Below are 14,707 nucleotides of genomic sequence, written 5' to 3' on the forward strand. Positions count from 1 at the left end.
CATAAAATAGTATTTTTGTTTTTTTTAAAAATATTTCAATTTAATAAATTATTTTTTACTCTAGTAAAAATAAAAGATGTCTCTCAGAAACATTTTTCATTCATAAATCGAACACTATAAATCATTTTCGAAAAATATTTTCTACTCGCTAACCAAACATGAGAAAATAAGTCCAAAATCTACTTGTTTTTCAGGAAAACATTTTTTTAGGAAAACATTTTCCATGGAAAACATTTTCTTCCGTATCAAACACACGGTTAATAAATCAAGCAACGACAATTTATTACTTTATCACTATTCAAATCATTTATTTTTTTTAAATAAAAACTTTTTATATACTACACAATGCTAAAATAAAATCACTATATTAAACATAATTTTTTTTCTTAAACTAGCTTAAAACTAGTGAATGGGCCAAGAGATATTGAGTCAATGGCGGCTGGACACGTTGGTAATAGTCAGATATTACTAAAAAAATTTATTACTATATATGAATGTATAATATAAAGTCTTTGGGAGTTTTATTTTCTTATTTATACACTCAAGAAATCTAGGCGCAATTGTGATTTTTCATCGTTGATCGAAGCCAGAAATTGTGATTATTGATTGTGGATTAAGGAATTTTGGTGTGGAATTGAAATGGATGGGAATAATTGGAGGGCCGCTCAGGCTCAGGCTCAGGCTCAGGCTCAGGGAGGTGGTGAAGGTGGTGGAGCGGCTGCCGGAGCTATGGAGTCCGGTGATTGGAGGACTCAACTTATGCCCGATTCGCGTCAAAGAATTGTGAATAAGATGTAAGTTTTTTTTTCTAATTTTTAGTTTAGCGACTTGTTCTTATTTTTTATATTTGTTAAAAGGATCTGGAATTTTGAATTTTAGGGTTTTTTTTTGTGTTTTATCGGTTATCGATGAAACCCCATTTCGTTAGAAGTATTGATTAATCAATCTGATACATATTTTTTTTTCAGTGTCGTTCTGTTTTATGGAAACTTACTTTATTAGGTGAATTTTGGGGTTTGTTTTGTTAATGGTATTGGGTGAGTTAATTGGAATTTTGTGCCCTAGTTATTACCAATTTTGGTAATTAGTCAAGGGGTAACATATGCTTACACTCTGACCCCGGGATTACACTAGGTATGTTTTGTTGTTGGGGGTGGGGGTGGTGTTGTGGTGGATCAGTCAAGGAACTAGTTCAAGTGGGAAAACCTAGTTTTACTCACTGTGCTTTATATTTTGTTTTAGATATGTCGAAATGGTTGGCTGTTGTTCGCGATAATTGGATAATAACTACTTATATTTGTTCAGAGGAAATAAGTTTTAGTCTTTTGTAGTAGGGTATGATGTCAAATTATTGTTAATATTTTTGAGAAGCATTTATCTAGATTTTGATCTTATCAAGACTTTGTTCTTGATATGTCAAAATGACAGGTTGTCACTGGAGATAATTGGATTATAATTGCTGATATTTGTTTAAAGGAAACAACTTTTAGTCTTTTGTAGCAGGGCGTGATGTCGAATTAATATATTTGAGAAGTATTTATCTAGATTGTGCTTTTATCAAGAGTTTAGGTTGATCTTTTGTTGATATGATTGTATAGAATGGAGACCTTAAAGAGGCATCTTCCTGTTTCTGGGCAAGAAGGAGTACAGGAGCTTAAGAAAATTGCTGTAAGGTTTGAAGAAAAGATCTATTCTGCTGCTACAAGTCAGGTATGTAGTCTAAACTTGTTTCTTATTTGTTCAAATTGTAAAGCTAGCTCATAAACCACCCCTGCCTTTAAAATCCGATATTAGACTTTTGATGCAGTTCTGTTTTCAAGACCATATAAGGGAATCACTCATCCCTTTTTCATCCAATGTGGGACTCTTGTTTCAATTTGTTCTCCGAGACCATATAAGCCCATCCTTTTTCATCCGATTTGAGACTCTTGATGCAACTTGTTCTCCAAAACCATACAACCATCCATTTATCTGATGATGGATTCTTCTACATGAATGATTCAATTTGTTCTCCTCATCATTGATGTTATTCCTGCTTGTATAAACTTGCATCTAGACATGTTGTATTAGGGATGGCAAGAGGACCGGGTACAGTGCGGTTGCAGGCCAAACCCGCATAATCCTGCGAAGATTTTGACCCCCCACCCATATCATTATGTTTATGTTGATTTTCGTACTCCTAAACGAAAACATGAATCACTATTTTAGCAATTTTACGAAGACATGGCTGACATTAAAAATAATAATTGGATATTCTTATATTTGCTCTCATCAAGGTTCTTATAACAGGGAAATGGAAGAGCCTGATAGTATATATCAGTTCATCTTAAGCATGTGATTTCTAAATCTTATTTAATTGGTAATTTGTTCAAGTAAAATTACCTATTACAATGATGTCTAGAACAAAAAAAAGGGTTAATTCTGCATATTGACATGTTTTTCTCACACGTAAATATTATAGTATCATATTAATTATTATTCCCCAAGAGTGCTCACTATATATATATATATATATATATATATTTATTTATTTATTTATTTATTTTGATAACCGAGAAATCCGTCTGTGACCCGCCACCCTTTGGACCAATCACAGTCTTCTAAACTCGGTGAATAATGGGCCCGGAGGAATCTGTCTGTGACCCGCCACCCTTTGGACCAATCACAGTCTTCTAAACTCGGTGGATAATGGGCCCGGCCCTCTACCCTTCTCCATTTAAATACTTAGGGTCGCTTTGCAAGTTTGCATGGTGTGGGGCTTGAACCTGCAACCTAAGTTACAAATCCTCCACCTTTTGCCACTCGAGCTAGGCCTTGGGGGCAGTGCTCACTATATATTTGTCAACGCAAAATGGATAGTAATAAGTTATATGGAATTAAATAAAATAATTTCATATTTGAGTAACCGACATAGATTCACAAAATCTACTTTTACACTAATTTTTATACTGACCACCACAAAAAAATAATTTCGATCTAATTTGAATGTCTTTGCACACCTAAGCAACCTCCACAAAGTAGGTTTAAGGTTTGTGTAAACTCCATCCTCCCCACTCTATCCTCCCAGATCTGGTTGCACGCCTAAGGAAAGAACTTAATTTCTTTTTTTGTTCTTGTTCAAATCGCTGCTTGGAGATTCTTTACTTCAGCAGACGCCCGAAGGTTTATCGAAAACAATCTCTCTATCTTTATGAGGTAGTGGTAAGGTCTTTGTACACTCCTCACCCTCCCCAGACTCACTTGTAGGAGTTACACTGGATACGTTGTTGTTTAAACCCCCTTCATAGTTCTGCAACCCGCCTTATGCTGCATCAGTGTTTTTTAAAAAATATTAGAACTCGCCCTGCATAACCTACCCTCAGTTTGCCAACCCTATGTTGTATGTGTTTTAACTTATATTTATCTAATATTGCAGCAAGATTATCTTCGGAAGATATCTTTAAAGATGCTGACCATGGAGACAAAATCTCAAACTCCTATGACCAATTCTGTTCAGCCAAATCCTGCAAGTAGTGGTCAGAATGCCCTTGGTCCAGGTGAACAATGAAATCTCATGTGCTGTATTTCAAATTGGGAAAACTTGTATGACAGGACGTTCTGTGTAAACCTAATTACTTCGTTCTGCTGTTGAAAAGTTTGTTCTCTGTAGCTAATAAGTGTAAAGGAAATTTTAGATGCTTGAACCATTGTGCTAATCTTTGAGTGATCTATAATTTTGGTGACTAGCCCTAATAAGTATTGTTTGTGCTCTAGGTCAGAGCCCTAGCCCTGCTCTTTCTCTATATCCAGACTATTCTTTTCTTATTAGCTAACCAAAATAAGGGACAGAAGAAAAGCTTGTGATTTACAGTACTACATACTGTTGTTTATTTATCTAATAAGTAACTTAGTCAAACTTCTCTTTTGTATTTTTGAATCAGTTTTCACAAAGCTATGACTTCTGTTTCTTGTATCTTAAACTAAAAAATACGTGTTTACTTTTGCTGCTTGTTTGTATTTTATTTTAATGTTATTATGTTTGCTGGTTATTTGATAGCATCTTGACTGGCTTCTTTTTGATTCATTTCTGTAGGATCGCACAGTATGCAATCCCAAGTCAACAGCCAAGCACAGCAACTTCCTGTACCTATGGTGGGCAATCAAACTCAAACACGACAACCACTGTTGCAGCAAAACCTTCAGAACAATATGGCATCGACTGGGCTGCAAAATTCTGCTAGCTTGGCTCCTTCACTTCCTTCTGTGAGTAATTTGACGCAGGGTACCATGCCAAATGTCGTGGGCCAGAATTCAAATTTGCAAACCATGCAAAACATGCCAAATGTTGGTCAAAACTTGGTAGCAAATGCCATTGGGCAAGGCATGCCTCCTAATATGGTTGCTAATTCTCAGAGGCAGATGCAGGGAAGACAACAACAGGTTGTTTCTCAACAGCAACAGCAGCAGTCCCAGACAACACAGCAATATATGTACCAGCAGCAACTGCATCAGCATCAAATGATGAAGCAGAAATTTCAGCCGGGAAGCACATCACAGTCCTTGATGCAATCTCACATGCAGCAACAGCAACAGCAGCAGCCGCAGGAGCAGCAGCAACAACTACCACAGCAGCAACAAAACCTTCTACAACCTACTCAGACACAACCTTCTCAGCAAGCTATGATGCAACCTTCTTCAATACAATCAACTTCTTTGTCCAACCTTCAGCAGAGTCAACAGTCGACTGTTCAACAGTCAACTCAATCTGTACTTCACCAACGGCAGCAATCAGTTATGAGACAGCAGCAGGCTCCCATGCTTCATCAACAGCAATCGTCAATGCTACAGCCACCAATTTTACCAGCGCAACAGCACCAACAACAACAACAACAACAGCAGCTGATTGCACAACAGACAAATGTTGCAAATCTCCAGCAGAACCAATTGATGAGTCAACAGAATACAATGCCTGATGTGCAGCAGAGGCTAGTGGGCCAACAGAACAACTATATGCATCAGCAAAACAACTTTCAAAATATGCATCAGCAGCAGTTGGGCTCTCAAAGTAGTATTGCTGGGGTCCAGCAACAACAGCTGTCTGGAAGTCAACAACCTGGTAACTCTGGCTTGACATCTAATCAGCACCCTATCCATTTGATGCAACAACCAAAAGTTCCTGTACAACAACAAATGCTGCAGAGTACTACAACCTTGTTACCAAATCAAGGTCAACAATCGCAGTCGCAGCCAGCACAACAGCAAATGATGTCTCAGAGTCAATCACAACCAGGACAGTTACAGCCACCTTTGGGTTTGCAGCAACAGGCGAATCAATTGCAAAGGGAGATGCAACAGAGGCTTCAACCATCAGCCCCCTTGCTTCAACAGCAAAATGTAATGGAACAGCAGAAGCAGCTATATCAATCACAAAGAGTCGCACCTGAAGCCTCATCAAGTATGTATTTTTCTTAATCAAAGCTTTCAATTAGGTCTCATAAATCACTCTGTAGCAGTTTGTCATTCTTAGATATTTCCACCTTTCATGCCTTATATGTGTGAAGGTATAGGACTTCTACACTATGTTAACCACTGGTTTACATTTTCTTTATGTAAAAATGACTAGTACTTTCAGGCAAGTTTTGGGATATGAAAGGTGATGGATATTTTAAATAATATTCATACTTATCTGAAATACCCAACACCTTTCATATCCCAAAATTTGCCTGAAATTTTAATGCTGTAAGGAGTCAAGTCCTTCAATATTTTTGTGCTATCCTTAACTTTTGGTTTATTTGTAGCATCTTTAGATTCTACAGCTCAGACGGGAAATGCAAATGCAGCTGATTGGCAGGAGGAGGTTTACCAAAAGGTATTTTTTTCGATGGTATTTCTATCTGCATGGCATGTTGAAAACTGAGGAAATTACTGGAAATTGTTGTTTTGGAAATTGACAAGTGAACTGTATTTTGATAAATTGACTGGTTGCAACAATATATGAAGTAGCTGAATGCTGTGAAATATTTTTTGTGATTGATGGAGTAATAGAGGAGGTTTATCAAAATAAGTATTCAGCAAATTCATGGTCATATCCATTCCCGCAAAGCACTTTTACGGTGTATCAATTTGTAGAAGCACTATGGAATTAAGGTTATTGCAGCTTACTTGTAAGAAATTGATTTATTCTCAATTGAGAAGTGAGGTACAACAACTATTACGCCTCAATGTTAATCAAATTAGGGTCTGTTATATGAATTATTGTTGTCTTATGTCGCTTCATTTGAGCCCCTCTCAATCCAATATTATAGCACTTGAATTTCCTTACACTTTCTACTGGCATAATTGGGAAGTGAAGTAAATAAATTGGTTGGTTACATTTATTTTTTGATGGAGTGATTAGAAATAGTTGAATGTTGTTATGTATTGTCTGAATTCACGAGGTGTAATATGTCCGTAAGTTTGGGTCAGGGTCCTCATAATATGTACCTAATTTGTTTTATTCCATGGAAACTAAAGAACTTATTGCTACATTAAAGGGTAAATCTATTCATGCAGGAAGTATATACTTGAATATATGGCTTTAGAAAATATTGTTCTTTGTGAAAAGGCACATCATCTGTATTAGTTGGTAACGGTTTTTGTTTCTGTTTTTTGGGATATCACGAGAAATTCATTGTTTCCTGTTTTGAAATGTGGATGATAATGGGTCTGTCCCTCTAGCTTTTTGTACTTAAATACCCGACTTGGTTTACTAGCTAGAAGTGTAAGTTGGAATATTTTGAGTTCGCCAAGAATAAAGATATAACATCAACATGCCTTTTTACTTGTGAAGCAAACTACATTGTTGTTATTCATTGTTTACCCTCATTTTGCTTCACTGGTAATAAAGGTGTAAAGTGAAAAAGAAAAAGATGTTTTCACACTAAACCATATTATATCTCCCAGACAATCCTAGAAAAGTATATTCTAATTCCTCCTGGTTGGGCTGGTCTATTATCACATCTTGGAATTAGACCCTTGCTGTGAGCACCGAGCAGAAACGTGTACCAAGAAGCTGAAGGAAGCAAAGTTCAGTTGTTTATTTTTTCATTCACATGTTGAATCATGCAAAATGGATTCTTTAATGAGTTTTAGTCTTCCGCTTCCACTTCACTTTTTACTTTTTATCTGGAAGGTTCTTTCATGAGGATTCTCTAGTTTGTTCTCTACTGTATCGGAAAGTTGATCTAATTATTACCTATCCATATGGGAATGCAGTCTTGACATTTGCGCAATTCTGAGCTGATGCAAATTTTTAATGCAGATAAAGTCTATGAAGGAGTCGTATTTAGCAGAGCTCAATGATCTATACCACAAAATTGCTTCTAAAGTGCAACAGGTATGTCATCAACATTTTAATCCATTATTATCATTTTTGGAGCAATTCTACTAGCTATATATGGTGCAGCATGTTTGATACTAAGTTTTTTTTTATATATAATTTGAGATGTTAATAGTTCTTAGAAATCATTCTTCTTATGGGGACAGTACTTGCAATCATATATTTCTCCCCTACTTATCCAAATCCATTGCAGGCATTGCCCTCTAATTGCTTCATCATAGTTCTAAATTATGGTTTGACTCCCTTGTAAGTTTTGTCAATTGACACGCCATTATTTGCATATATCATGCACCAAGGTGTACTGCATTTGTATATATTGGTTAGGTCATCCATAACTAGGTTAACAAGTACTGGTATCAGATAAATTTTATAAACCTATGGTTATTTGAAACTCCTCTCATCTATTTGCATGTTTCTCATACCTATTATAGCTCTTTCTTACATATTTTCTCTGGCATTTCTAGTTGATACAAACTCCTTGATACGCCCATAGGTAATCCTAGAATATTATTTAACTGAGAACTGATGCAGAAAGCTCGAAACTCTAAATTCTCAGTTTTGCATCTTTGATTCCTTTCCTGCCATCTTGAGAAACATTTGTATCATACTGAGAATACATTGTAGTGCAGTAGTGCATTTAATTCTTTTTTATTTCTTGCATCTGCATCATTTGCCTGTGTTGAAGCGTTGTGTATGATTGTAAAGTATAGGTGGAGGACACCATAAAATGAGCTATTTACACATATCTAGGTGAATACTGTGATGTAGATGCCACTTTTATGTTCCCTTGGGGAAGGGTTCAAGGCCTCCCCAATTCTTCGGGCAAGGGCTTGATTTGTCTAAATTTTAAGAGCGCTTAAGTCAGCATTCTGTTGAATTGGGCACCTGGCTACTATGTTATTTGTCTCTTTATGTTGGTTTTAAGTTTTAGTCCCTTTTTCTTTGCTGTGGGAGGGAGGTACTTGAAGCATGAATTTTAAAAGTTTGCAAAGGGCAAGAAACAAGACTTTGACTAAACTGATTTTTTTTTTCCTGATTTTAAGCATGATTCTCTTCCTCAGCGTCCTCAAAATGAGCAAATTGAAAAGCTCAAGATGTTCAAGATCACGCTGGAACGCATTGTGCTTTTCTTGCGGCTTAACAAGCAGGATATTCAACTTTCTCATAAGGAAAAGTTGGCTTCGGTTGAGAAGCACATAAGTTTCTTTCTTAGTTCCAATAGGCCGCGCAGCAAGCCTTCTTCTTCTCCACTGCAGGGACAACTTCCTCAGTCTTCCATGCAGCTTCAGCAACCACCATCTCTTGATGGTCAATCTAATCCGTCGATGCAACCCGCACAGGGTTCCATGGCAGCAATGCCTCAGAATAATCTCACCAACTTGCAACATAATACCTTGTCTGGCGTACCGACAATTTCCAACTCCCAGCAACACATGATAAATACAGTACAGCCTGGTTCCACTGTGGATTTGGGACAGGGTAATTCATTGAACTCACTGCAGCAGGTGGCTACTGGCTCTTTACAACAGAATCCTGTTAACAGTCCTCAACAAGTTAACATGAGCTCATTAAGCTCACAAAGTGGAACAAACCCCGTACAGGCAAACCTCGGTTCCCTACAGCAAAATTCAAACGCCCTGCAACAGTCACTTCCTAAGCAGCACGAGCAGCAAATGTTGCAGAACCAGCAATTAAGACAGCAATACCACCATAGGCATATGCAGCAGCAACTTTTTCAAAGACAGCAGATAATACAACAGCAGCAAGCGAAGCAACAGCAGACCACGCTGTTGCCAACCCACCCGATGTCTCAGCTTCAACAGATGACTGATGCTAATGACCTAAAGATAAGGCAGCAAATGGGGATAAAACCAGGAGTTTTACAGCAACAGTCAGTTGGCCAGCGTGTTGGATCTCATCATCCCCAATTGAAGCCAGGAATATCTTCACCTCAACTCCATCAAGCACTGTCTCCTCAGGTTACCCAACATCCTTCTCCACAAATTGACCAACAAAATATGTTGGCGTCTCTTACAAAAGCTGGGACTCCTCTCCAATCCGCAAGCTCACCATTTGTTGTCCCTTCTCCTTCAACTCCCTTGGCTCCATCTCCAATGCCGGGAGATTCCGAAAAAGTTTGTGCTGGCCTTGGATCACATACCACAGCTGGAAATATAATGCATCAGCAAGCTACTGTTGCTTCTGCACCTGCCCAATCCCTTGCAATTGGTACTCCTGGGATATCAGCCTCACCTTTGCTTGCTGAGTTTACTCCTCTAGATGGTACACATGCCAATGTCTCAGCTGCTGTTCCTGGCAGGTCAAGTGTTGAACAACCATTGGATCGCTTGATGAGAGCGGTTTGTATTATACCATTCTACTTAATTTGTATCTTCAGTAATCCCAATAATCTGTCTTCATTTGATTTGACTTGTTTATTACATTCAGGTTAAAAACATGTCTGACAAAGCATTGCAGTCGTCAGTTCAAGACATCTATTCAGTTGTCAGTATGAATGATAGAATAGCGGGATCTGCTCCAGGAAATGGATCAAGAGCAGCTGTTGGCGAAGATTTGGTTGCCATGACCAAATGTCGTCTCCAAGCGAGAAACTACTTTACGCAGGATGGACCTACTGGAACAAAGAAAATGAAGCGATATACAACTTCCAACGTTGTGTCGTCAAGCAGCAGTTTAAATGATAGTTTCTGGCAGGTGAATTATTCTGAAACACCTGAGTTAGAGTCAACAGCAACATCCAATGCCAAAAGACCTAAAATAGAGGTAATTTTCTGCTGCCTACTTACAGGATAAAAGTACAAAACTGCACGTCCAAACATGAGAGCTCCGTGGTAGACTATATTGGTTCTTAAAAGAAAAAGGAGGTCCATTCAGGTGCATTTTAGAGTTAAAAAAGTAAAAACTGATCTTTGTCCATGACTGCTACAGAGAGAGTAGAATGACCAAATGCAATATGGTGGAATATTTCCTGAAGTTTCAGCTTGCATGCAAACTGAAACTCGACTCAAAGTGGTTTTTAACAATCATTCCTTGTGCCTGCTCTTTCATTTTTATTGATTATGTTTCTGCAACTGGAACTTCAACCCCAAACTACCACTTATAGTTCTGTTCTGAAAACTTTGATGGCTATGGTAGAATATTGTATGGGAAAATCAAACATTACTTTATGTGAACGAGACATGAGTTTTACTTCTTTAGTACTCTTTCAGCTTGTGAGTATGTCTAAATAATCTGAACAAAGTATAAGACGACTATCTAGAATAAAAACAAATGCATTTTATTGAATGCTATATGCAACCTGAGACTTTCAGTTGGCTGCTCAGTCTTTGTACCAGACTGTCATTCAGTGTCTACTTATTCAACATATGATAATGCCCAATCCCTACCACAAACTTCCCGGCTCTTAAGTTTCCCTCAGCCTTTCTGTGCCTGAGCAGCACTCGGTACAAATCTATACGGAAACAATAAAAATACGCCTGCTTTCTATATGGTTTCAATATTATCCCTTTTCTAGCAACTAGCGTGTGAATATATTCTAGTGGTGAACTAAAACCGAGGTGGAAGTTGTACTCAGATGTCTAGTTACTGCCTATCTATGAACTATTTTGACTTGAATTCCCAACTGCACCTCAATTTATTGCTAGGCTCTTTAGCATTTAGATTGACCCACAACACTTGGTCCTTGCATTTTCATATTGAGTCTTTTTTATGCCTGGATTCACCCTACCTTTTTTGTGTTATTATAAACAATGTGAATCACTTGAATCCCACCTAATCATTTGATAGAGTTTTGTATTTCCAGACGAGTAAATTTGTTCAACAGGAAAAGCAGAAATACTAAGTGAAAACATTCCAAGCTTTGGCAGGATACAGGGCAATAGGCATTATAATTTTATAAGACTCGAGAATATAAAGCAGCTTTGCTTCTAGGCAGCATGTGAACCAACATTCTGGAATGGTGTTTTTATTCCGTAAAGCTTTGCATTTATGGGAAAATGAGTTATTTTTGTTATTTTGTTCGTCACATGGTTGCATTTCATCTTTTTTTCATGATCAGACATCCAATGTTTGTTGATGTAAGATAAGAGTGTTTGATCACAAAAATGTTATCTTGTCCAGATGCTGATTTCCTTGATCTTGCATTCAAATTGATGTGTTGATCTTTGACAAGGAAATTGTTTTACTTGTCAACTTTTGGTTTCTCCAGCTTCACCTTGTAGATAACAGTAATTAGTACTCTATTGTAGGTTAATATTGCACTGGTTGAAGAGATACAGAAAATCAATCGGCAACTTATCGACACTGTTGTAGAAATTAGTGACGAAGGTGTTGATCCAAGTGCTCTTGCTGCTGCAACAGAGGGTGGTGAAGGCACTACTGTTAAGTGTTCTTTCACTGCCGTTGCATTGAGTCCAAACTTAAAAGCACTATATGCTTCAGCGCAGATGGTAAGATATTGATCTTCATATACTGAACTTGTGTCATCAACTACTTATCAAAAAAGAAAATCTGTCATTAACTCTTTTACATTTTTTGTTTCTTTGGTTGAATGATGGTATTTTACTTCTGTGCAGTCTCCAATTCAGCCTTTGAGATTGCTCGTTCCAGTTAATTATCCAAACTGCTGTCCGATTCTGTTGGACAAGTTCCCAGTTGAAGTTAGGTGAGTAAATTTGGCAATCTTCTTGGTAAGAGCAATTATAGTCCTTATAAATTAAAAGAAGTAATAAAATAGCAGCTATAACAGATGAATCAAAATAGCATTAATAGATCTGATTTTTTGCCGTATTCATTATACCTTGTTGATTTGTGAAAAAGGTCTTACAATTTGACTTCTCTAATGGTCAATCATGAAAGATTTTGTACAAGTGTCTTTTGATCTGCGTTAAGATTATCAACTAGGTTTTGAAAATCTCCTTATACAATCTTATAGTCTCCACTTATAACTACTATGTGATACATTTGAAAACTGTGTCTCAACTATTTTCTTCTGCAGTAAAGAGTATGAAGATCTATCCACAAAGGCCAAGTCAAGGTTTAGTGTCTCCCTGCGAAGTCTTTCACAGCCAATGTCTTTAAAAGACATAGTCAAGACTTGGGATGTTTGTGCTCGTGCTGTAATTTGTGAATATGCACAGCAAAGTGGAGGAGGAACCTTCAGCTCAAAGTATGGGTCTTGGGAGAATTGTTCGACTGCAGCATGATCAAAGACGGAATAATGAGGTTTTCTTCAGCCGCCTTTGGCCTTGCTCTCCTGCTGTTACCTCCTATTTACTGATGGTGATTGCGTAATTGTCGTCTTCTTGAATTGAATGCTGAGATTCATTTTTATATACTGGCTGTTGCTGGATAAGCTTTTGTACCCCCTTGAGTTGTTTGTACTCAAGTGTGTGGATTTTACCTCTTGAGTTGTTTGTACTCAAGGTGTTTGCAGCTGAATATTTTTTAACTTAGCACTTGTTTGGTACAAGGAATAACTAATATCAGGATTAGTTTATCCCATGTTTGGTTGGGATAACTAATTTCGGGATAACTTATTCCCCAACCAAACATGCCCTTGGTGAAATTTCAAGGTTTTAAGCATTGTTATTTTTATGGCTTGTTCATTGTGGTGGTCTGCTTTGATTCATTTTGGAACCATATGAGGTTTATAAATGGGGCTCTTACATGATTACAGGAGGAGGAAGTAATTCATATATATCGTTCGATCGACTAATTTACGATGACAATATATATTATCTGTATGTTTAGGTATGAGTATTTAGTATGAAGTGTGTTCAACTTATACACTTCGTACATATTTTATTAGTTATTAGTCGAAGTGTAATATTTTATTAGTTATTAATAGTTACAGCTCTAATATTTATATTTTTTTCGTTGAACTTACGAGTAAAACTCAGAATTATTTATTTGCAAAATAAAAGTAGGAAGAGGAAGTGTCAAAATGTTTTGATCAAACTTGATATTGAACTAATTAACTAAATAAGGTGTTTCGAATTTGAGTTTTGGGAATAAAAAACTTTTTGTTGCGAATAATAGTATTATTATAAAATTTATAAAGAGAATTTGAATTCATCGAACAGCAATATAAATAAAAATGCTATAGAATGATAATTCTTTTTTAAAAAGAATCAATTATAATTAAAGTTGTGAATTTAATACATTGGCACTACTAATTATATGATAGAATATTGAAAATTCAATACAGTGATAAAGACATTTTCTTTGGATAATCATTTTTTTAAGGACTAATGACACGCAATTCGAAATTTAGTACTGGCAAATAATAAACTCATATTTCTATCATTCTCATTTTTCTACGTTAGAATTTTGGGAATGAAAGAAATTATATTGTGATAATATTTTATAAACTAATTTTATAATATACGAAATTTAACTTAAAAAAAATAATTATAAATAAAATTGAATTAGTAACTTTAATACGTGACGCTAATAATTTATAGAATAAAACAATATTATATGATAGGATCTTGAATATCCAATAAAGTCATAAAACATTTTCTTTTGGATAATCATTTTTTAAGGACTATAATGACACACCATTCGAAATTTAGTAGTATTATTTAATAAACTCATATTCCTATCATTCTCTACTAATAACAAAATTCTATTTGTATTAAGGTTTCTGAGCATTCCCTTTCTTAATCTAACAACTTTTGTTTAACTAACTTCTTTTATTAGAAACACCTTAGTAAAACAATTAAAAGCACAAAAATAGATTTGATAGTTTGTCTTCTCCGTCTTTAAAATTTTTCGTGACAAATTTAAGATCATAAATTATATTTAGATATATATTATTTTATGTAAAATTCTATATGTGTATTATGATATGTTGTTGTTGTTGTAATGCCAGGTGTAAGACTGTAAAATTTAAAAGATTAAAATATCTTTTAAATTAAGATTAAATATTGGTATTTTGTCTTTGAATTTAAATTATGTGTCAAAACAAACTAAGACACTTAAGTTAGAACGAAACGAATAAATTATCTTTTCTTAGTTTCTCACTCAACATTTGATATCCGCATTAAAATGTGATTAAGTCCAAAATATTGTTAGTATTTTTTTATGTTGAGTGTTAAAACACTCCTTAAGAATTATATTAAAAATATTAATATTGTTAATATTTTTTATGTTGAGTGTTAATATTTAAATTAGATTAACGTCTTCTTAATTAATCTGACATCATATTCAAACTCCAAACTTCTCCATGTATTAACTTACTATTCATATTCAATTAATGTAGAGAACTTTAATTTATCGTCCATTTTTGTCCTCAACATTTCCTTTAAAAGCGCGTAATATACATCA

At 35.8% G+C, this 14,707-nt stretch overlaps 1 protein-coding gene across 4 annotated transcripts; it reads left to right on the plus strand.

Moving 5' to 3' along the window:
- Positions 1-509: 509 nt before the first annotated feature.
- On the plus strand, positions 510-12,984 carry LOC107017805 (mediator of RNA polymerase II transcription subunit 15a). 4 transcript variants are annotated; one of them, XM_015218075.2, is made up of 11 exons: positions 510-794; positions 1,599-1,710; positions 3,416-3,536; positions 4,073-5,434; positions 5,787-5,848; positions 7,280-7,354; positions 8,401-9,717; positions 9,806-10,141; positions 11,626-11,826; positions 11,953-12,041; positions 12,375-12,984. In XM_015218075.2, the coding sequence occupies exons 1-11, from the start codon at positions 640-642 to the stop codon at positions 12,580-12,582; spliced, it is 4,038 nt and encodes a 1,345-aa protein (XP_015073561.1). In that variant the 5' UTR covers positions 510-639; the 3' UTR covers positions 12,583-12,984. The 4 variants fall into 4 exon arrangements, with proteins under 4 accessions (XP_015073561.1, XP_027772024.1, XP_015073562.1 ...); XM_027916223.1 differs by having other exon boundaries at positions 5,778-5,848; positions 12,380-12,523; XM_015218076.2 differs by having other exon boundaries at positions 511-794; positions 5,778-5,848; positions 8,419-9,717.
- The last annotated feature ends 1,723 nt before the right edge of the window (positions 12,985-14,707 follow it).

This window comes from Solanum pennellii, chromosome 4 (genome assembly GCF_001406875.1).
Source record: "Solanum pennellii chromosome 4, SPENNV200".
NCBI classification, from domain to species: Eukaryota; Viridiplantae; Streptophyta; class Magnoliopsida; order Solanales; family Solanaceae; genus Solanum; species Solanum pennellii.